Source organism: Rattus norvegicus, chromosome 8 (genome assembly GCF_036323735.1).
Source record: "Rattus norvegicus strain BN/NHsdMcwi chromosome 8, GRCr8, whole genome shotgun sequence".
In the NCBI taxonomy this organism is placed as follows: Eukaryota; Metazoa; Chordata; class Mammalia; order Rodentia; family Muridae; genus Rattus; species Rattus norvegicus.
The window spans coordinates 66,175,718-66,197,763 of NC_086026.1; the positions used below are offsets into that span (position 1 = coordinate 66,175,718).

Genomic DNA, 22,046 nt, shown 5'->3' on the forward strand with positions numbered 1-22,046 from the left:
GTAGGGTTTAGACAGTGGCTGAGCTGAGACCTGAAGCTTACCTTTCGGAAACCAAGTCAGATAGCTTTTCCCCTGAAGCCCCTATATGGCCTGGGCTACAGAGAACGTTGATATTGTGGAACTGGCTCTCCAGGGGTAGGGCACCCAGGACAGGGGTAGCCAGAGGCCTGACTCTCTGGTACATCCTAGGGGAGGGAGTTGTACTCCCAGTTAGATGGGTGCAGGGAAAGTCAACGAGAAAGCTGGGGGAGGAGGGACAAGGGGGGATCAGAGGCCAGATGTGGGGCAGTGGGCAAGGCTGGGAGTCAGAGCGGTGGTGTTAAGAAATAAGACAGATAAATAAAAGAAAAAAAGAAAAAAAAAAAACAAGAAATAAGACAGATAGAAAGACAGACAGTTGGCCTACACAGAGTTTGGAGGAGTAGGGTCTGCAGCAGGCCCCCGGGACTAGAGAAAGCCTCGAAACTGGGACCCTTGCTCCCAGCCCAGCAGAAAGAGGCTAATGCACGTAGACTCCTACCAAGAAGATGCAGACTACACATCCAGCCCTGACTACATGTAAGACCCTACCTCAACAAAACTACGTGGAGTCCCTGAAGCCTAATGCAGAGACCAGATCCTTACTGACACACTCCCCACGAGTGTCACCACCCCAGAGACCCAGGGGGTGCGGGCACAATTGGGGGCCTGCAAAAGGACAGCTAGCTAGATTGACCAAAGCTTTGCCTGACCATCTGTGAAAGAGACCCGCACATCAGGACACTGGTTCTTTCTGTATCCTAACCCTGGGTCTCAGGAAAAGCATGGAGCCACCCCACCCTGGGGCCCAGACAGCAGCTCCCTGTTTGTGAGAGGAAGGGTGGGAAGCCACGAGGACTTCCCCACCTTCAGCAGAACTCTGGGACGGGAGGGGCAGGAGCTCTCCAGGAACACATGGCCTCTTTGAGGAGCCAGGCCTGTCCAAGTAATGGCAGGCAGGCAAGGGAGGCAGGACTAGCTGGGCACAATCGCGCCTCTGTCCTAACGGCCCTGGGTCCTTGTGCGTATATACAAACACGTAGCTTTACACAAACCCCAAAGGCACCCCCCCAGCAGCCACCCACATACTCATGCACACACATCTGCGTAGCCCTGGACACTCACCTGTGACCTTCCTCCACCAAAAAAAGAAAAAGGAAAAAAAAAAAGAAAGAAAAAGCCCACACAGGCAGCAAGCAGCCTCTCTGTAGCTCCAGTTCATCTCCCAGAGCCTGGGGCATTTGCCCCTCCCACACAGAGGGCTTGGCCTATACACACTACCACCACCACCCCCCTTCCTCAGCCTGCACCACTCACCCTCTGCCTGCAAGTTGTCTAGAACCAGTAGGGGGCATGGGAGCAGAGGCCTCCACTGTCATCCGAAAGGATCCATACATCCCTGCTAGTCGACCCTCCACTGATCCTTCTCTCTGAGATCACTTATTCCCCTTCCTCTGTGATGCTTTATGCCACCCTCGCCTCCTCCAAGAAGTCCTCTGGGATTGACTTCTAGCTTGTTATTTCTTCATCCTGCACCCTCTTTATATTTGAAGGCCCTCTCCAACTGCCACCTACCTAATGATAGCAATTCTGGATGCAGCCTGTCAGAGGGTGAGAGGATCACAAGTATGAAGGTGAGGTGGGGGTACTGTCAGAGTTTCCAAAACCCCAGCCAGCTTGGCTTCAGAGGCCTCTGTTCTGACAAGGGGGATGCCCGGCCTGCACACTCCAGCAACACAAGGCAGCTAGTGTGAGTGGCTCTCCGCACAGGAAACAGCAGGGCCTAGTCCCTCAAAGGGCTCATTCAGACCCCAGCTCTCTGGAAAGTACCTCTGCTTCCTGCTACCCTCCCACTTAGTCAAACAGGCTGCTGCTCTCTCCTGTGGGAAGGGAGCAAAGGCAGGTGGTTCAGTGGTTAGGGCCAGCCATGCACCTCAGCGCCTGACCCAGAGCCCTGCCTTCGTCTAAGACCTAGGAGGTTAACATACCTTCTGTGCAAGGGAGTGTGGGTGGAATCACCCCCACGAAGAGGAGTGTGCCCTCTTCCTTGTGGGTGCCAGAGCAGCCCAGCCCCGGTTTGAAATGTTTACCTCTTTGCTGGATATAAATATTCTCAGAGTGGGCAGTATCACCTGGCCCACAAAATCCCTGAAGGTTTACTGCTCAGTTCTCGCCAGCTGCTCCAAGCCACTCCAGCCCACCAGGGTGGTGGCTCCATCCTGTGGGGGCTGTGTGCCCCACCCTCTGTTCTGTGGCTGCCCATGGTTTGGCCTGCTGCATTTTGCTCAAGCAGACACTGCACCCTCACAAGCACCTATTGCTGACCGGCCTCCACGTCTGAGGTTCCCGACAACATGAGCTGGGCCTGAAGAGCCCTGGGCAGGTGGCTACCCTTTTAACTCTGGAGCCACCAGGGAGGATTTCAGCTCAGACCTGAGCACAGCATTATCTTTCTCAGCCATCTCTCCTGGGGGCAGAAAAGGTGCAGCCCCCTGCAGTGGCTGATGCTGATCTCAGGCAATGTCAGCTGGCTCCAGCTGGCCAGGGTCCAGCACTGGTGTGGCTGATGCCAGACCATCTCTATCAAAGCTTGACTGGCCTCTGCAGTTTCAAAGATGCCCGACTGGGATGAGTTTCCTTTTCTCTCCCGTCTTTCCCCAACATTGGATATCTGCAGGCAGTCAAGGTTCTAACCACTGCAAGAATGGGTCAGAAATTGGGGAGATGGGAGAAAGCTAATTTTAGGGATCTGCCTGAAGGAGGGCTGAAGCTACTTCAAAGGAAGAGGTTCTCAGTGTGGTCCAAAGGGGCCTGCACGGTGCTCACCAACCCTGGGTAGACCGCATCTGTCCTGCTGCCTCGTTGGTCCAGAGGCAGATCTATGGTGCATCCCCCGCCTCGTACTCAGAGTCACCCCTGGCTTGGAGTAGCTAAGGGGATCTCCACTGTTGCCTTCCTTGGCTCCTCAGGCATGTTTGGCCTCAGGCAGAGAGGCCGGATGTGAGTATTCACCAGAGACTGGTGGTAGTGCTTGAAGCAGGAAGCAATCACAGAGTGGTGGAGGACAGTTTGGCCCATTTTCTGTCTGATGCCGCACGTGCTTCCTATCGGCCTGGGAACCTTTGCTCCTTGGCAGGCTCTGAGCAATCAATGGCCCCACCCCACCCCATCCCCATAGACACTAGGAAAATAGAGAAGACATGGCCTGCCTTCATACCACCACCAGGAACCACAGCCAAACACAGAGATGAAAACGCGGTCGTGGCAAGGGTGGAGCACAAGAAGACCGTGATCAGGGATCAGCCTTCATTGTGAGAGTCCCCCGGAACTCTGTTCCTGGGGACCCGTGCCTACCAAGCCCGACGATCAAGACAAGATAGGGAGAGATCAGACCCGGGATGGACACTCCCTGGGTCCCAGAGGTGGTAAGAACCTGTGGTTTCAGGAACCCAAGGAAACTTGAATAGCTGGAATCTTAACGAGGACCCTAGGCAATGGGTGGCACACAGAGCCATGGAACATGTGGGCATAGAAGCTCTCCCCTCCCCTGCAGCCCACCTGTCCATCTCTATGGTACCTAGCCTCCTCCTAGCAGGAGCCTGACTTTGACCATAGCCCCCTCTCTCACCAGCCTCCTTCTTCGGGGAGAACCACCTGGAGGTGCCTGTGCCCTCAGCCCTGACCAGAGTAGACTTACTGCTCCAGTTCTCCACATCGCAGCCCGAAGCCCTGCTCCTCTTGGCAGCAGGCCAAACAGATCATCTCCTGCTGCAGCTCCAGTCTGGACACCTACAGGTGAGTGGCACACCTGGGAGCAGGGCTAGGCATCCCTTCTGTAGGCTGGAAGGCCTCGCTTTTGGCTGGGCAACCTCAGATGAGTTCCCTCTGCCCTTGGGTCTTGCGGGTGGCCCCCAACATCTCAGAGTGAGCTCCTGGTACAAGGGCTCTGCCTACTAGCTGTCTCAGTCTCATGTCTCGTCGTAGCCCCTAGCTGCCCATCAGGATCAAGAGCACCGAGTTTCCTTGTCCATCTCCTCACAGTATCTGACTTACATCACTATTACCCCTGCTCTTCTCTTTTGCCTGCCTTTCTTTCTCTTCCCTGTACCTGACCAGTCCCATCTCCTTGACATCTATGTAAGAAGAGTATCCCTGCTCTCAGGGAGTATCCCAGTGCTACTCACCTGGCCCAGGTTCCTCCACCGGGACTCCCCCTTCCCCGTAGGCTCCCCTGTAGTGTGGTGATACAATCTGAGATAGTAACAGTGTCGTTTCCACCTACCGCCACCCTCTTTCCATCTTATTGCGTGCTTTAAGACAGATTTTATTAGCAAGGGGTCATTTAACTGTCTCTTGAGTCTTCCCCCTGGTCATAAAGTATTTAGGAGCCCAGGGTCTTAGGCTTGGACCCATCTGATTTCAAGTCCCCCTGGCCCTATCATCCTGCAGCTGTCGTGGCTTCTCACTGCCACAAGGTGTCACTATGAGCCTGGTCCTGGGGCAGCAGATAACAGTAAGGTCCACAGATGCTCTATGCTTGGATTCCTGAGATCTTGGGCCCTGCCATCACCCACTCCAGTCCTGGTGTCTGTGTCTCACAGAGGATGCCTCCTCTAGTAGATCCTCAAAAACAAAGCATCTGGGCTGTCGAGACAGTTTGGTGGGCAGATGCACCTTAGTGCAGGCCTGATGACCTAAGCTCAGTGCCCACACAAAGTAACAGGAGAGGACTGACTCCTTAGTTATGACCTTTACATGTGCCTGCACGCACAGGCACACGCACATGCACACACACACAGGCACAGGCACAGAGGCACACACACACACACACACACACACACACACGCATGCACGCACAGAGGCACATACACATGCACACAACACACACAGGCACAGGCACAGGCACACATGCACACCACATGCACAAATACCTGTACACACTCTCACACATGCATCCACACAACTAAACAGATAAAATATTAAAAAGAAAACACAGACCATCTCTTTGGGTTCTTAGCCTTAACAGTGAGCCAAGCTACTTTTGCCTATTAAGGGGGTTCATCGGGGTCCATTCCAGAGTGCCCATTACTCCTCCAGAGGTAGCTTTTCTAGAACCCACAGTAGGTCTTCTGGCACTGCTCACTCAAGGAAAGAGAGGAAGGATGAGACAAAGCGAAGTGCTACTTCAGGAGAAAGTTTTGCTTCATGTAAATCCATAGGGTCAAGGACAGTCTCCGAGCCACACTGGGGCCTTGACTCTACCCAGTTGAAACACTTGGGAGGTAGGGATGACGTCATGGAAAGCCCTGTCCTAGTCCCATTGTGAAGGGGGCTCAGTGTGGTATAGACAGAAACGTCAGCCGCTCCCACCCCTGATCTCCCTGTCTCTCTTCAGGTCAGACTTGCCCTGGGACAAAATGAGCTGAGTCTGCAGACACCAGCAGACACGGTGCTGAGTGACTCCACAACCCACACCGTAGTGCTCACCGTCTCCAACAGCTGGGCTGTGCTGTCTGTTGATGGAGTGTTGAACACCTCTGCCCTCATCCCAAAAGCATCCCACCTCAAAGTCCCCTATGGGCTCTTTGTGGGCTCCTCTGGAAGCCTTGACCTGCCTTACCTGAAGGGAATCAGTCGACCCCTGAGGGGCTGCCTCCACTCAGCCATTCTCAATGGCCGCAACCTTCTCCGCCCACTAACCCCCGATGTTCATGAGGGTTGTGCTGAAGAATTCTCTGCTGGTGATGAAGTTGGCCTGGGCTTCTCTGGACCCCACTCACTGGCTGCCTTCCCTGCCTGGAGCACTCGGGAGGAAGGCACCCTGGAGTTTACCCTCACCACTCGGAGTCAGCAAGCACCCCTGGCCTTCCAGGCCGGGGACAAGCGTGGCAACTTTATCTACGTGGACATATTTGAGGGCCACTTGCGGGCTGTGGTTGAAAAGGGCCAAGGTACCATGCTGCTTCGTAACAGCGTGCCTGTGGCTGACGGGCAGCCCCATGAGGTCAGCGTACACATAGATGTTCACCGGCTGGAAATCTCTGTAGATCAATACCCTACACGTACTTTCAACCGTGGGGTCCTCAGCTACCTGGAGCCTCGTGGCAGTCTCCTCCTTGGGGGGCTCGATACAGAGGCCTCTCGCCACCTCCAAGAACACCGTCTGGGCCTGACACCGGGGGCTGCCAACATCTCCCTGGTAGGCTGCATAGAAGATTTCAGTGTTAATGGCAGGAGGCTGGGCCTCCGGGACGCCTGGCTGACCCGTGACATGGCAGCAGGCTGCAGGCCTGAGGAGGATGAGTATGAGGAAGAGGTCTATGGCCCGTTTGAAGCTTTCTCCACCCTGGCGCCCGAAGCCTGGCCAGTCATGGATCTGCCAGAGCCGTGTGTTCCTGAGCCGGGACTGCCTGCCGTCTTCGCGAACTTCACGCAGCTGCTCACCATTAGTCCCCTGGTCGTGGCCGAGGGTGGCACAGCCTGGCTTGAGTGGCGGCACGTGCAGCCCACGCTGGACCTGACAGAGGCGGAGCTGCGCAAGTCCCAGGTACTGTTCAGCGTGAGCCAGGGTGCACGCCACGGCGAGCTGGAGCTAGACATCCCGGGAGCCCAAACCCGAAAAATGTTTACACTGTTGGACGTGGTGAACCGAAAGGCTCGCTTTGTTCACGATGGCTCTGAAGACACCTCTGACCAGCTGATGCTGGAGGTATCAGTGACTTCTCGGGCACCTGTGCCCTCTTGCCTGCGGAGGGGCCAAATTTACATTCTCCCCATCCAGGTAAACCCCGTCAACGACCCACCTCGCATCGTCTTCCCGCACGGCAGCCTCATGGTGATCCTGGAGCACACACAGAAGCCTCTGGGACCCGAGATTTTCCAGGCCTATGACCCAGACTCTGCTTGTGAGGGTCTCACCATCCAGCTTCTTGGTGTCTCCGCTAGTGTCCCTGTGGAACACCGAGACCAGCCCGGAGAGCCAGTGACTGAGTTTTCCTGTCGAGACCTAGAGGCAGGCAACATAGTCTATGTCCACCGTGGCGGGCCTGCACAGGACCTGACATTCCGGGTCAGTGATGGAATGCAGGCCAGTGGGCCAGCTACACTGAAGGTCGTGGCCGTCCGGCCAGCCATACAGATCCTCCACAACACAGGGCTGCGCCTGGCCCAGGGCTCTGCTGCAGCCATCTTGCCTGCCAACCTGTCGGTAGAAACGAATGCAGTAGGACAGGATGTGAGCGTGCTGTTCCGAGTCACTGGCACCTTGCAGTTTGGGGAGCTGCAGAAGCAGGGGGCCGGAGGGGTAGAGGGCACCGAGTGGTGGGATACACTGGCCTTCCACCAGCGCGATGTGGAGCAAGGCCGAGTGAGGTACCTGAGTACTGACCCACAACACCACACCCAAGACACAGTGGAGGACCTGACCTTGGAGGTGCAGGTGGGCCAGGAGACACTGAGCAATCTGTCTTTCCCAGTGACCATCCAGAGAGCCACAGTATGGATGCTGCGGCTTGAGCCTCTGCATACACAGAACCCTCATCAGGAAACCCTCACCTCAGCCCACCTAGAGGCTTCTCTGGAGGAGGAGGGAGAAGGAGGACCATACCCTCATATCTTCCACTATGAGTTGGTTCAGGCCCCCAGGAGAGGCAACCTCCTGCTCCAGGGTACAAGGCTGTCAGATGGCCAGAGCTTCAGCCAGAGTGACCTGCAGGCCGGTCGTGTGACCTACAGGGCCACAACGCGGACCTCTGAGGCAGCTGAGGACTCCTTCCGTTTCCGGGTCACATCTCCACCACATTTCTCCCCGCTCTACACCTTCCCTATCCACATTGGCGGTGACCCAAACGCTCCTGTCCTCACTAACGTCCTGCTCATGGTACCCGAGGGAGGGGAGGGAGTGCTGTCTGCTGACCACCTCTTTGTCAAGAGTCTCAACAGTGCCAGCTATCTCTATGAGGTTATGGAGCAGCCCCACCATGGCAGCTTGGCTTGGAGGGACCCAAAAGGTAGAGCCACCCCAGTAACATCCTTTACTAATGAGGACCTGCTACACGGCCGACTGGTCTACCAGCACGATGACTCTGAGACCATAGAGGATGATATCCCATTTGTGGCCACACGCCAGGGTGAGGGCAGCGGTGACATGGCCTGGGAGGAGGTGCGTGGTGTCTTCCGAGTGGCCATCCAGCCTGTGAACGATCACGCCCCTGTGCAGACCATCAGCCGTGTCTTCCACGTGGCCCGGGGCGGACAGCGGCTGTTGACTACAGATGATGTGGCCTTCAGTGATGCTGATTCGGGCTTCAGTGACGCGCAACTGGTGCTGACCCGCAAGGACCTCCTCTTTGGCAGCATCGTGGCTATGGAGGAGCCCACGAGGCCCATCTACCGTTTCACCCAAGAGGATCTCAGGAAGAAGCAAGTCCTGTTTGTGCACTCAGGGGCCGACCATGGCTGGCTCCAGCTACAGGTGTCTGATGGGCAACACCAGGCTACTGCCATGCTGGAGGTGCAGGCCTCAGAGCCCTATCTCCACGTAGCCAATAGTTCCAGTCTTGTGGTTCCTCAAGGAGGCCAGGGCACCATCGACACAGCCGTGCTCCACCTGGACACCAACCTAGATATACGAAGTGGGAATGAGGTCCACTACCATGTCACAGCTGGCCCTCACTGGGGACAGCTGCTCCGGGATGGCCAGTCAGTCACCTCCTTCTCGCAACGGGACTTGCTGGATGGGGCCATTCTCTACAGCCACAATGGCAGCCTCAGCCCGCAAGACACCCTGGCCCTTTCTGTGGCAGCAGGGCCAGTACACACTAGCACCGTCCTACAAGTGACCATTGCCCTAGAGGGCCCCCTGGCTCCACTACAACTGGTGCAGCACAAAAGGATCTATGTCTTCCAAGGGGAGGCAGCTGAGATCAGAAGGGACCAGCTAGAGGTAAGATGGTGCACACGGCCTCGCCAAGCTGAAAAGTGCTTCCGTGAAGGGGATGCTCCTGAGGTGATGCAGGTGTTAGGAGTATCAGGTAGCTTCACTATTCTCCTGTAGGTGTTGTAGTTCCCCACGCTTCTAGGAAGTCTGTTATGCATACACCTGTAGGTGTCATGTGTACCTCCAGGAGTCGTATACACATGTGTCCTTGCTATGGCTATGCTGGGCTCCAGCCAGATCCACAGAATCTCTGAAACAGAGCCCAAGAGTATATATTCTATTATGCTTCCTAGCAGGTTACCATGAGCAGTGAGCTTTGAGGAGTACTGCCCCTCAGATCCACAGGTCCTCATCTCTCTCCCTACACCTCACACCAGGACTGTGAGGGTCTATGAAATATTTATTAACACAGGGAGCTCCCAGCACAACACTGGCCAGCAGGCTCACTGCCTTGCTGTGAAACCCTGACCAGATCCTTTCCAGTTCTGAGGCCCTTCTGGTTCTGAGTGTTTGGACTTTGAGAAAGACCATGACTAAATGTCTCAGGAAGTGTCCGCCCCAGAGGAGGTAGCATATTAGCCAAGCTATGGGGGTGCACACCTTTAATCCCAGCACTCAGGAGGCAGAGGCAGGCAGAGCTCTTTGAGTTCAAGGTCAGCCTGGTCTATTAAGTGAGTTCCAGACCCGACAAGGAACAAATGAGGGGGGGGGGGCAGAGAAAAGAGAAAAGTATGGGGCATAGACAGCACAAGCCAGCAGATGGCATTCCGAGCTAAAAGAATGTGTTCTGCAAAGGCATAGAATCAGAAGTGTAATTTAAGAGTGGTGCTTAGACGTTTTTTGTGGCTAAATCGGGCACTGAGGGCGTACACAGCCTCCTTTGGGTTGAACCAAATCCGCAAACTGCTTAAGACCTGGAGTCTGGGAGCCTGTGCTGCTAGGTATGGCGAGAGCGCCCTCTTGTGGTACATAGTGTCAGCTCTACAGAGCCTGAGCAGAGCATTAGCAACGGACGGCAGGCAAGGGAGCCTGTTCTGCCGCCTGAGGTCTACTACAGCCTGTGACCCCATATATCCCATCGTCTCTGTTGACCAGGTAGTCCAGGAGGCAGTGCTGCCTGCCGACATCATGTTCTCGTTGAGAAGCCCCCCGAACGCTGGCTACTTGGTGATGGTGTCCCACGGTGCTTCAGCAGATGGGCCACCCAGCCTGGACCCTGTGCAGTGCTTCTCCCAAGAGGCAATAAATTCAGGCCGGGTTCTCTACTTGCACTCTCGCCCTGGAGCCTGGAGTGATTCCTTCTCCCTGGATGTGGCCTCGGGTCTGGGCGATCCTCTCGAAGGCATCTCTGTGGAGCTGGAAGTGTTGCCCACCGTCATCCCCCTGGATGTTCAAAACTTCAGCGTTCCTGAGGGTGGCACTCGTACGCTGGCCCCTCCGCTGATCCAAATCACTGGGCCTTACTTCCCCACACTGCCAGGCCTTGTCCTACAGGTGCTAGAGCCACCGCAGCACGGGGCCCTGCAGAAGGAGGACCGTCCTCAAGATGGGACCCTCAGCACTTTCTCCTGGAGAGAGGTACCAGAGACCCTAGGGCGTCAGTGCAGCCCTGGTTCCTGGCAACTGCTTTATTTCAGTCTTCCTCTGGGAAATGGAAACCTTGTCGTTTTACACACACGCACGCACGCGCACACACACACACACACACACACACACACACACACACCTTACCTATAGAAACGGGTTCTTAAGGGATCTGTCTTCTGTACCTAACAACAGACAACAGGACATTAAGGGTGCTGGTCCCAAGATCCCTGTTGAGTCTTAGACTAGCCGAAGCCTGACAACCAATCTTGGGTCTCCTAATAGGTGGAAGAGCAGCTGATCCGATACGTGCATGATGGGAGTGAGACGCAGACGGACGGCTTCATCCTGCTAGCTAATGCCTCAGAGATGGATCGCCAGAGCCAGCCCATGGCCTTCACTATCACCATCCTCCCTGTTAATGACCAACCCCCTGTCATCACCACAAACACAGGCTTGCAGGTGAGTTCACCCCTGGGCCTACCTCATCTCTGGTCTTGGAAAGGGACTAGAGTCCCTTACTTACTCCTCTGCTGCTCTCAGGCTCAGTTTCATCCTCTGTGAAATGGGTTCACTACCACATACCTGGCTATCGGAAGGATAGTTGTAATACTGTTGTGAGGTTTTGTTACTGGGCACATATAAATACAGCGGGCAGTCTTGTTTAAGAAAGACCCTCCTTGCCCCTGCTAGTCCGTGGGCCCACCTCTAGCAGAAAGGTTTTCCCTCATGATTTAGGCCCAAAAAGCTAAAGAAATTTATTATAAGCCCTGTATTGTGAGCTGCAGGTTGGGAGCTCGAGTGTCACAGCAAATAAAGATCTCAACAAGTCTTCCCAAGTTTCTGTCCCTATAGTCTGCAGAGCAGTGGCACCCTGTTCTGCATAAATGGAAGCTAAGGACCAGACAGGGACAGAGTTCGTGATCACAAAAGTACCAGCAGAACAGGAAGGATGTTGGTTGAGAGGCCCACACAGGACAATAGAGGTTGGACTAAGTTTTAGATGACAGCTTCTGGTGTCTAGATCACCAACATGTAGCTTTGGAAAGTTGTAGAAGGGTAACGTGGGAGCTGCTTCTAGCACGGAGTCTTTTGTGGTTATCTATGGAGATGTGGTATAGTCTTACCTGTGGGAGACGGCTGATGGCTGAGGACACTTAGGGAGTGAGCCTTGGTCTAGGTAACTAAGGATTGCCTAAAATTACAGGTTGGAAATTATGTGTGGTGAGTTGGCCACTAGGTGGCAGTATCCACCCATGTTAGCCCCTTGGAGCACAACACTGCTGTTTGAACTTACTCTAGGAGGGAGAAGCTCATGAGTATTAGAAGGATGTTTTCTGATATGAGGGCCTCCTACCCAGAACAGCCCCAGTGACTGGCCCTGTGCCACAAGGAACAGGGCTCCAGAAGAGAACCTTGCCCTGTGGGTGGGTAGCCTATGGGGCCTCCCCTGCACTCTGCATGGGCAGGTTCCTAGCTGATACAGAAATTCACCTCTCCTTTCCACTCTCCATCTGCCTCCTGACCTTCAGTTGGCAGGAGAACCTATTTCTAAGTGTCCTGTGCTGGCCTACACCACTACCTCTGTCCTGTGCCCTCCCCTGCCAGGTTGTGTATGCCATGGCCGGATGGAAGGGAGATCCTTGCCCACCAGTAAGACACAGCAGCACCTCTGGTCAGGAATGGGGATCTCTGTGAAGCAAGAACTCAGGAAGGGTCAAACAGGAGCATTTCTAAGCAGGGGGCTGTGGTCTGGCTTTGAGGTACAATTAAGATTAGGCCAGGTGGAGAAGGAACCTGTGTGACAGAAAAGGATTGAAGGCCCTTTCTGCGGTGGAGCCCAGAATGGCACAAGTGTCCATGACAGCTGAGCAGAACAGGATGGAGACCTGGTGGCAGTCCCCGGGTCAGGAGGAAGGGGATGGGATGGGCACAATATGGACAGAACTTTCACAGGTCTATATCCCCAGATCTGGGAGGGGGCTATTGTGCCCATCCCTCCTGAGGCCCTCAGGGGAATAGACAGTGATTCAGGGCCGGAAGACTTGGTCTACACCATCGAGCAGCCCAGCAATGGACGGATAGCCTTGAGGGTAGCACCAGACGCCGAGGCCCACCGCTTCACACAGGCCCAGCTGGACAGCGGGCTTGTGCTGTTCTCACACAGAGGTGGGTGCTGAGTGGGTTCTTCAGTCCCCTGGGGTTGAGGTACCTTGAGGGGGGTAGCTACCTCGGGCCAGCAGGATCCAGCTTCACCCCTTGTGCTCAGGAGCCCTGGAAGGAGGCTTCCACTTCGACCTCTCTGATGGCGTACACACTTCTCCTGGACATTTCTTCCGAGTGGTAGCCCAGAAGCAGGTACTCCTCTCCTTGGAGGGCAGCCGGAAGCTGACTGTCTGTCCGGGTAGGTCTGCACGCTGAGTGGCTGAGGCGGAACTGAGGATGGTAGCACGGGATCCTTGCCTTGATTCCTGTCAGAAGCTAACAGGCTCCTTCATGCTTTACAGAGTCTGTGCAGCCACTCAGCAGCCAGAGCTTGAGTGCCAGCTCCAGTACAGGCTCCGACCCTCGTCACCTGCTCTACCAGGTGGTAAGAGGCCCCCAGCTCGGCCGACTCCTCCATGCCCAGCAAGGAAGTGCAGAGGAGGCTTTGGTGAACTTCACCCAGGCTGAGGTAAGGGCCTCACTCCTCAGCCATCCCACAGACACCACCTTACCTCAGGTGGCTGCCAGCTGGAGCATACACATCACAGGCAGCTAGCATCTCTGGATTCTGCCCCAGCTCAGGGTTAGGCCTCCAGAAGGAAGCTGTAGCTGGATCCTAGAGGCTGAAAGGGCCCAGGAAGGTGGACCAGAGGCACCCAAGCGGCTGGTGATGGGTTGAGCTCACTTCAGCGGGACAGTGCAGGATAAAGTTGAGCTTGAGGCTCAGGAAAGGTGCCAGAGAATGTAGCAAGCTGGGAGCAGATGAGTCGCAGGCAGAATGGGTCAAGGTGAGGGACGCTGGTATCTGCTCTTTGGAGCAGAGCTCCTAGGGCACCCCAGGACCACCAGTGAAAATTATAATTCCCAGTCGAGGCTGACTGAGCTGCTGAGATGCTAGGGCTGTTGATGCTAACTAGGCAGTTATCACTTACCTTACAACACGTGCAGATTGGTCCCCACAGGGTCTAAGCACTGTGAGCAGCTCCTCTGGGTGTCCATGGTGGAGGACAGGCTCTTGTGAGCAAACAACACACTTGGTGCTCCTACCTAGAGGCCATAAAATTACAGTATGGCCCCCATTATTTCTACATGAGCAGGATCCAAAAGGACACAGCTGGCCCTGCCACTGGATCTGCAGTACTGTGGTGCCGCTCCAAGAACTTTCCAAAGGGGCTTACCCTGGCGCTTAAAAAGGGCAGGACCTATCTCTAGGTCTCTTTCCAGCACTCCTTTCCCTCAGAGGCCTTCTGGGCCCCACAAGTTCCTTTCTACCCCATCAGGGTGTGTGCTTCCCCATGAGAAGTAGTGAGGTAGAGAAGCTGGCAGGGGGTAGCAACTCCCACCTAGCAGGCAGCTCAGAGGAAGAAGCTGTCTTAACTAGGTTCACGTATGATTCCTCAGAGCCCACACATCTTTTGCTAGGCTTGTATTCTCTCCTCTCCCAGGCCCTAGCATCTACCACAGCCTCTTTCTGCCCCCTCCCCACAATGAAATCTGCCAGTGGCTAGGGCAGCTGTTTGTCCTGAGTCACTGGGAGCTTTGTTATCAGAGACCAGGAAGGAGGAGAGACTGGGACAAGGCCATGAGTGCTCCTCCCCCACTCAGCAGTCCCCCACGCTCCAGTAACACAAAGGACAGGAGCGAATGGCCACCAGGGGGCCAGAGTGGCAGTGCCACCCAAGAAGGCTGGAAAGAGGCTACGTGGCACAGACACCCTCCTCCACGGGCAGAGACCAGGCAGCAGTATGCAGTGGCTTGACAGTACCACTGCCCTTCAAGACACTGGGCTGGACAGGGCAGGGCTCAGGTGACCTCAATTTGCAGACAAAGAAGCGCGTAGGAGGTCAGGTGATTTTTATTTGTATACATGGCCAGTAAGAAGCAAGGCCATGATTAAGCCTTCTAACTGCTTGTCTGAGTCCCCTTCACCCAAGGACACTGTCCCCAGAGCTTGGGAGACCCTTGCACACCTGGCCTGAGTTTTGCCTTTTTTCTCACTGAGGCCTTCTCATACAGGAGCACCAATAGCCAGCCAGGTGTCACACTGACCACCACCACCACTGCTGGGAGGCTCCTTTTCCCACCGTGCCCACCATCAGCCTGGGTTAGAGGTTACAACTGACAGTCTTCAATCCTTCAGGACACATCTGGCCCACAGATGTGTTTTATTTGAGTACACATTACATTTAATATCTTAACATTAGTTGTCAGCGTTGAAGTCTTAGGAAAGTTCACAGAAACATGTTAAACCAATCCTTTAAAGGCCTGTGCTCCTTCTTGTAGCAAACCACTGAGGAGATGCCCCTCTCCTAATGAGGATCGGCTCCCAGTGTAGACAGCACAACCCTACTGAAATACTCTGGGACTCCAAGATAGCTTGCTTACAACGATCCCACTCTGTTTCTGTTTTACTATTGCGCAAGTCCTGTTTTGCTGAAAGGAAAAATCTTCCTGTGTTTCCTTCCTAAAAGGGGAAAACAAAGATAAGGCATGAGGATGTGTCTTGATCAGAAGGTGCAGGAAACAGATTTCTTTACAGAGACAAATAATATTACTTGGTGTTGAGCATACGTATAGCCCTAAAGAATAGGTCGTAAAGTTGATGTGACAGGGAGTCAGTGTGAGGTCTCCTGGATAACAATGGTGGGTTTTTTTGTTTTGTTTTGTTTTGTTTTTTCTTTTTTTCAGAGCTGGGGACTGAACCCAGGGCCTTGCGCTTGCTAGGCAAGCGCTCTACCACTGAGCCAAATCCCCAACCCCAACAATGGCGTTTTTGTGATCAGATAGTGAGCTGTTGCAGCACTGAACAAGAGCCAAGCTTAAATGCTAACCTGGCACAGTGGCCCACACCAGCTACTTGGGAGGCTGAGGCAGGAGAATCACTTGAGCTTGGGAGGTCAAGGCCAGCCTGGGCAACATAGTGAGACTCTTGTTCAAAACAAAAACAGGAAACTAACCCTATGTTTTCAAAGGCTTACCCTGTGTTAGGACTGTAGAGGCAGTGGGCAGAGGCCTTGAGCAGAACATGAGAGAGAAAACGTTTGCAGTAACCCAGATAGGACCTGGGTGGTGAGGGAGAAAGGAGCCTGAGAAATCTCTGGGGTTTCCCCTGAGACACTCAGCAGAGCTGCTGTCATGGCGATGGAGTCTCAGGTGAAGTCACTAGAGTACATCTGGGCCTAGGGAACTTAAAACGTCCATTAGACATCTGTGGAGCAAAAGACACAGATGGAGATTTGAGACTGGGCTTCCAGTGAGAGTAAACTGGGCTGGAGATCCTGGTAAGGGTAATTTGAGGCCCAGAGACTGCATGGAGTAGGTAGGACAGAGACCATACCACAGAAGGAGATCTGAGGAGACCCAAAACAGAATATCACCTCCTGGAAGTTTCATCCTGTCAAGCAATGCTCAGCAGTCAGTGAGACCTAAGCCAGTGTCTGGCTCTATTGCACAGGGCCCACTAGTGCCATTAATGACATCATGGGAACAAAATCCTGAGTGGAGGGGGCTGAGGATGTGGGGCAACTGTGGACACTATTCTTGGGGAATTCTGCTGCAATGAAAAGAGAAGAGGTGACAGTGCCAGCAAAAAAGATGAACTGAGGTCTGGGGCTATAGCTCAAATGGAAGCCTGCCTGCCTAGCATGCATGAAGCCCTGGTTCCTGTCATCACCACCACATAAAACTGGCATTTTGGCAAGTTCTGGGGCAGACTAGGATGCCTGAAACAAAAAAAAAAAAAAAAAAAAAAAAAGAAACGTAAATTCAAGAGTGATTTCCTTTAAGATGAAAGGAAAAATTAACTTGGTTGCATAGCAAAAAAAAAAAAAAAAAGATAATCTATTTGGGGGAAAGCTGATGTAACAGAAGGGAGACTAGAAGTGGTGTCTGTGGGAAGCAAGGGGGATGGGAGACATTGCGAGGGAGGAAGGACCCACTTTAAATGGAAACATTAATCAATGACCAGTTTTCCCAACTAAAGCTGGAGCTGAAACTCAGGCTTCCGCCTTCAGAGCCCAGCCTTTCCTTGCCATGTAATTCTCTAGTGGTGACTCCTTGAACCAATGAGGTAGAGAGAAGAATTCAGAGTAAGTCTGGGCACTGAGGAGATTAAAGAGTGAAAGGGAGCTTCCAGGTACTACACACTGAGCCCACCTGCCACACCCAACCACAACGTCTCCCCCCAGGTGAATGCTGGGAATATTCTGTATGAGCATGAGATATCCTCTGAGCCCTTCTGGGAAGCCCACGATACCATTGGTCTCCTGCTGTCTTCATCACCTGCGAGGGATCTGGCTGCCACCCTGGCTGTGACTGTGTCTTTCGACGCTGCCTGTCCCCAGCGGCCTAGCCGTCTCTGGAGGAACAAAGGTGAGTTGCATGATAGGATGATGGCAATTGAGGATACAGGGAAGGAGAGAATGCCTAAACAGAGGGATAGAGCCTGACTAGCAGCTTCTGTCTTAGTCCCGGGAAGGGACAGGGATGGCGCCTGGGAAACACTGACATCAGGAGTCCTCATTCTCCCAAGGCCATGAGCCCCATCCTGGAGCTACTACTGGTCGAAAGGGGAGGTGCAGACTTGCCCCAGGGTCTCCTTTCTGCGGATTCATGGTTCTTCTTCCAGTGGACTGGACCTTCATAGCCTATGTCTCATCCCCCAGGTCTTTGGGTCCCTGAGGGCCAGCGGGCCAAGATCACTGTGGCTGCCCTTGATGCCGCCAACCTCCTAGCCAGTGTGCCAGCATCTCAGCGCGGTCGGCATGATGTACTCTTCCAGATCACACAGTTCCCCACCCGGGGTCAGCTCCTGGTGTCCGAGGAGCCACTCCATGCCAGGAGACCCCACTTCCTGCAATCTGAGCTGACTGCAGGACAGCTGGTGTATGCCCACGGTGGTGGGGGCACCCAGCAGGATGGCTTCCGCTTCCGTGCCCACCTCCAGGGACCAACGGGAGCTTCCGTGGCAGGACCCCAAACCTCTGAGGCTTTTGTCATCACTGTGAGGGACGTGAATGAGCGACCCCCTCAGCCACAGGCCTCCATTCCTCTCCGCATCACCAGGGGCTCACGAGCCCCTGTCTCTCGAGCCCAGCTGAGTGTCGTAGACCCAGACTCAGCTCCAGGGGAAATTGAGTACGAAGTACAGAGGGCACCCCACAATGGCTTCCTGAGCCTGGCTGGGGACAACACTGGGCCTGTGACTCACTTTACACAGGCTGATGTGGATGCAGGGCGACTGGCCTTTGTGGCAAATGGGAGCAGTGTGGCTGGCGTCTTCCAGTTGAGCATGTCTGATGGAGCCAGCCCCCCAATACCCATGTCGCTGGCTGTGGATGTCTTGCCATCCACCATTGAGGTGCAGCTGCGAGCGCCCCTGGAGGTGCCTCAAGCCCTAGGACGTTCCTCACTGAGCAGGCAGCAGCTCCAGGTGATTTCAGATCGTGAGGAGCCAGATGTAGCTTACCGCCTCACTCAGGGGCCCCTGTATGGGCAGGTACTAGTGGGGGGGCAGCCCGCTTCAGCCTTCAGCCAGCTGCAGGTAGACCAGGGGGACGTGGTCTTTGCCTTCACCAACTTTTCTTCCTCTCAGGATCATTTCAAAGTCCTGGCTCTTGCTAGGGGTGTGAATGCATCAGCTACTGTAAATGTCACAGTGCAGGCCCTGTTGCATGTGTGGGCCGGTGGGCCATGGCCTCAGGGTACCACCTTGCGCCTTGACCCCACTGTGCTCGATGCCAGTGAACTGGCCAACCGCACAGGCAGTATGCCCCGCTTCCGGCTCCTGGAAGGACCCCGGTACGGCCGTGTGGTTCGTGTGTCCCAAGGCCGAGCAGAATCTAGGACCAACCAACTTGTGGAAGATTTCACACAGCAAGACCTGGAAGAGGGAAGGCTGGGGCTAGAGGTGGGCAGGCCAGAGGGCAGGTCCACTGGCCCAACAGGTGATAGACTTACCCTGGAGCTGCAGGCAACGGGTGTCCCACCTGCTGTGGCCTTGCTGGACTTTGCCACTGAGCCTTACCATGCAGCCAAGTTCTATAAGGTGACCCTACTCAGTGTCCCTGAGGCTGCTCGTACAGAAACAGAGAAAACAGGAAAAAGCACCCCCACTGGCCAGCCAGGCCAAGCAGCATCTAGCCCCATGCCCACTGTAGCCAAAAGTGGTTTCTTGGGCTTCTTAGAGGCCAACATGTTCAGCGTCATCATCCCCGTGTGCCTGGTCCTCCTGCTCCTGGCTCTCATCTTGCCTCTGCTTTTCTACCTCCGCAAACGCAACAAGACAGGTAAGCATGATGTCCAGGTGTTGACCGCCAAACCCCGCAATGGCCTAGCTGGTGACACAGAGACCTTTCGAAAGGTGGAGCCAGGCCAAGCCATTCCACTCACAACTGTACCTGGCCAGGGGCCCCCACCCGGAGGCCAGCCTGACCCAGAACTATTACAGTTTTGCCGGACACCCAATCCTGCCCTCAGGAATGGCCAGTACTGGGTGTGAGACTGCCCTGTGCCCAGATGCTGCCTACCCTCCAGGCCCACTGCTTCTGTACCCTGGTGTGGCCCGAGGATCTTCAGAGCCAAAAGGACCTTGAGATGCCAGGGGTGGAGGGAGCTGGGAGACAGTCTAGAGGTCCTGGAGTGAGTGGAGTCGAGAGCTGGAGCCTTCCTCAGCTCACTTAGACCTAGAGAGCCACAGGGGCCAAGGTGAGAGGCAGCTTAAGTCAGCTCACTGCAGAAAACAGGATAACATCCTCGATGGATCACAACTCCGGGTCCTGGGACTGTGACCTGAGATACGTCAAACCTGACTCAGACTGCCAAGGTCGGGAGAAGAGAGCACCCTGGGTTTTCCACCCCAGCTCTGGTCATTTGTTGTCTCTGAAGAACAAACTCTCCCTCCCTGGTGTTTTCCTGAAGCTGAATGGGGAGGAATGTTAGGCAATAGATTAATATATTCAAGGTGCAAGATGGGTGGGGTTGCTCTGGGGTTGGTTAATTTAAGGCAAGAAAGCTATTTAACATGGTGCTGGGCTAGCCAGACCTAATGGAAGCCCTGGAGTATATGGGATGGACAAAGGTCTGAAGCCATTTCACCCACAGAGCCCTGTGGCAGAGCATGGAAACATTGACGGGCAACCTTCAGCACTTGGACTGGGAGGGTTGGAGGCCAGTCTGGTGACCATGCGCTCCTCAAGACTAGGGAGCGGGTAAACTGGGGCACTTGACTCCATGGAGCCTTAGTGAATGGTGCTTCAGGGGCTCCGGACAGCTGTGCACTGTCTTGTGTTTGACTGTGCACTGGGCTCTGATTCCGTGGCAGCTTTGCTCCCTGGGGCAGGCCGTGTGGCCTAGCTTCATGGGGTGGGGATGGACAAGCTCTTGAATTTCCACCTCCTGGAGCGTTCCCAACATCCTCTCCTCTCACCTGTGCTGGCAGATGTGTTTGTTGAGATGGGACCAAAGCCCTTACACTACAGGGAACTTCAAGGGGGGAAACAAAATAAAAATAAATGCTCCCAGCCATAGCTCCTTAGCCTGGGTTTTGGCCTCCAAAGCCCTATCCCTCCCCAACCTCCTTTCATTGTGGCTACAAAAGCAAAAGTGAGGGAAATGGGGGGGGGGTGGATGTCCAAGCTCGGGACACAGCGCATGAAGGGAAGAATTGAGTATGCAGACTTTTATGTGGAACCTTTTACAATCTCTACCCTTCACCAGGAGGACTGAGTACTTCTCTCAAGGAGAGGAAGCAATGTAGATACCATGCCCTGTCCAGCATATCATTCAGCTAGCAATGGGTCCTGAGGCCCCAAGTCTCCAAAAAAAAAAAGCCATTAAATGAGTGGCTAGGTGGATGGACAACTCTGGCCCTTCCTCTGAGAGGATGGTGCAAGATTAGGGGCAATGGAAGCAAACAGGGGACAGGGGGATCATCTGCTCTGGTAAATGGGCTGAAGTCGTTAGAAAAGAAACAGAGGGGTTGGGGATTTAGCTCAGTGGTAGACCGCTTGCCTAGCAAGTGCAAGACCCTGGGTTCGGTCCTCAGCTCCGAAAAAAAGAAAAAAAGAAAAAAGAAAGAAAAGAAAAAAACAGAAAGCTGGATTGGTGTCTCTTGCCTATGATCCCAGTACTTGGGAGGCAGGAGCATGAAAATGAGTTCAAAGTCATTCTTGGCCCTAGAAAATTCAAGGCCAATCTGGGCTACCAGAGATACTGTCTGAGAGCAAGGGAGGGAAGCCATAGATGTCTGCACTCTGGGGAAAACTTGGGACTTTGGGGCCTAAACAGGCAAGTTAGAGGTGAAGGGCAGAAAGTGGCCTTTGGCAGCTGATCTGTACCTGGGGACTAGGATGAGCTCCACATGTATCCCAGCATCTGTATCATTTGAGCCTCGCTCCCACTCACCACGATGTCCCCAGACAACCCTCCTTCATGGTGTGATGTTCATTTTAACATCTGGCCCCCTCGAAGAGGCTTCAGGCAGGAAATCTGGAATCCAAGTGGATTGCTGACAAAAAGGTCTCCAGAGGGACAGGAGGGACAGGGAGACAGAATCAGGGAAGATATGAGACTCAACTAGAGTCACACAGCAGAGTAATGTTAGTCAAGACCCAGCAAGGCTTCAGTGGTGCCACAGAGAGAAACACTGCTATGAAAATCACTGCCCCTCCCCTGAAGATGGCCTCCAGAAATAACTCTGCATCTCAGGCTGCTAACACTAGTTTCCTTTTTATAAACATGAAGTCTCTGGTCCCCAGGCTAGGAAGACCAAGAGCATCCCTATAAAACACTCATAGCCCTGCCTTGCCACTCCCAGGAAGTTAAGGCTGGATCCTCAGGGCCTTGCTACGTGAGCCAGCCTCCACCCCGAGTAAGGAGCTTCCCTGAAAGTGTAAGCAGAGATATGGGTGACAAACCTGCCAGGCAGGATCTGCCCTCATCTCCTGTTTCCCCTAGAGGACTGACAACACCCTCTATTCACACAGCCTGCCCTGCCCTGCCCCCAGGCACTGGCACAGGCTGACACAGCTCTGCTGCTCTGAGCCTGGCTAGGTACTAAGCTGGTACCCAGACATTGTACCCACAGCCATGCTAGGATCTAAGCCTTTCATGACACAGCCAAGCTGAGGACCGAACACAGTGTTGCGTGTGTGTGTGTGTGTGACCCTTTTAAATATACCCCTAAAACTAAAGAGTGGAATTCCATCCCCCTCTACTAAATAGCTCATGCAGGCTGGGGATATAGTTTTAGTGGTAGGATGAAGGGCTGGAGAGATGTCTCAGTGGTTAAGAGAGCCAAGTC

The 22,046-nt window shown here is 54.2% G+C and overlaps 2 protein-coding genes across 2 annotated transcripts in view; one reads left to right on the forward strand and one right to left on the reverse strand.

Annotated features, from left to right (window-relative positions):
• Cimap1c (ciliary microtubule associated protein 1C) overlaps positions 1-1,268 on the reverse strand; it is a 32,260-nt gene extending 30,992 nt beyond the window's left edge. Inside the window, exon 1 of the mRNA XM_039081470.2 lies at positions 1,144-1,268. Within this exon, the coding sequence (XP_038937398.1) occupies positions 1,144-1,240 (97 nt within the window). The 5' untranslated portion in view covers positions 1,241-1,268. The remainder of the gene's footprint in view (positions 1-1,143) is intronic.
• Positions 1-20,270, forward strand: part of Cspg4 (chondroitin sulfate proteoglycan 4) — a 35,046-nt gene extending 14,776 nt beyond the window's left edge. The window contains exons 2-10 of the mRNA NM_031022.2: positions 3,650-3,813; positions 5,414-8,962; positions 10,052-10,534; positions 10,826-11,002; positions 12,511-12,709; positions 12,810-12,944; positions 13,048-13,214; positions 16,933-17,116; positions 17,410-20,270. Coding sequence (NP_112284.2) covers positions 3,650-3,813; positions 5,414-8,962; positions 10,052-10,534; positions 10,826-11,002; positions 12,511-12,709; positions 12,810-12,944; positions 13,048-13,214; positions 16,933-17,116; positions 17,410-19,244 — 6,893 coding nt within the window. The 3' untranslated portion in view covers positions 19,245-20,270. The remainder of the gene's footprint in view (positions 1-3,649; positions 3,814-5,413; positions 8,963-10,051; positions 10,535-10,825; positions 11,003-12,510; positions 12,710-12,809; positions 12,945-13,047; positions 13,215-16,932; positions 17,117-17,409) is intronic.
• The last annotated feature ends 1,776 nt before the right edge of the window (positions 20,271-22,046 follow it).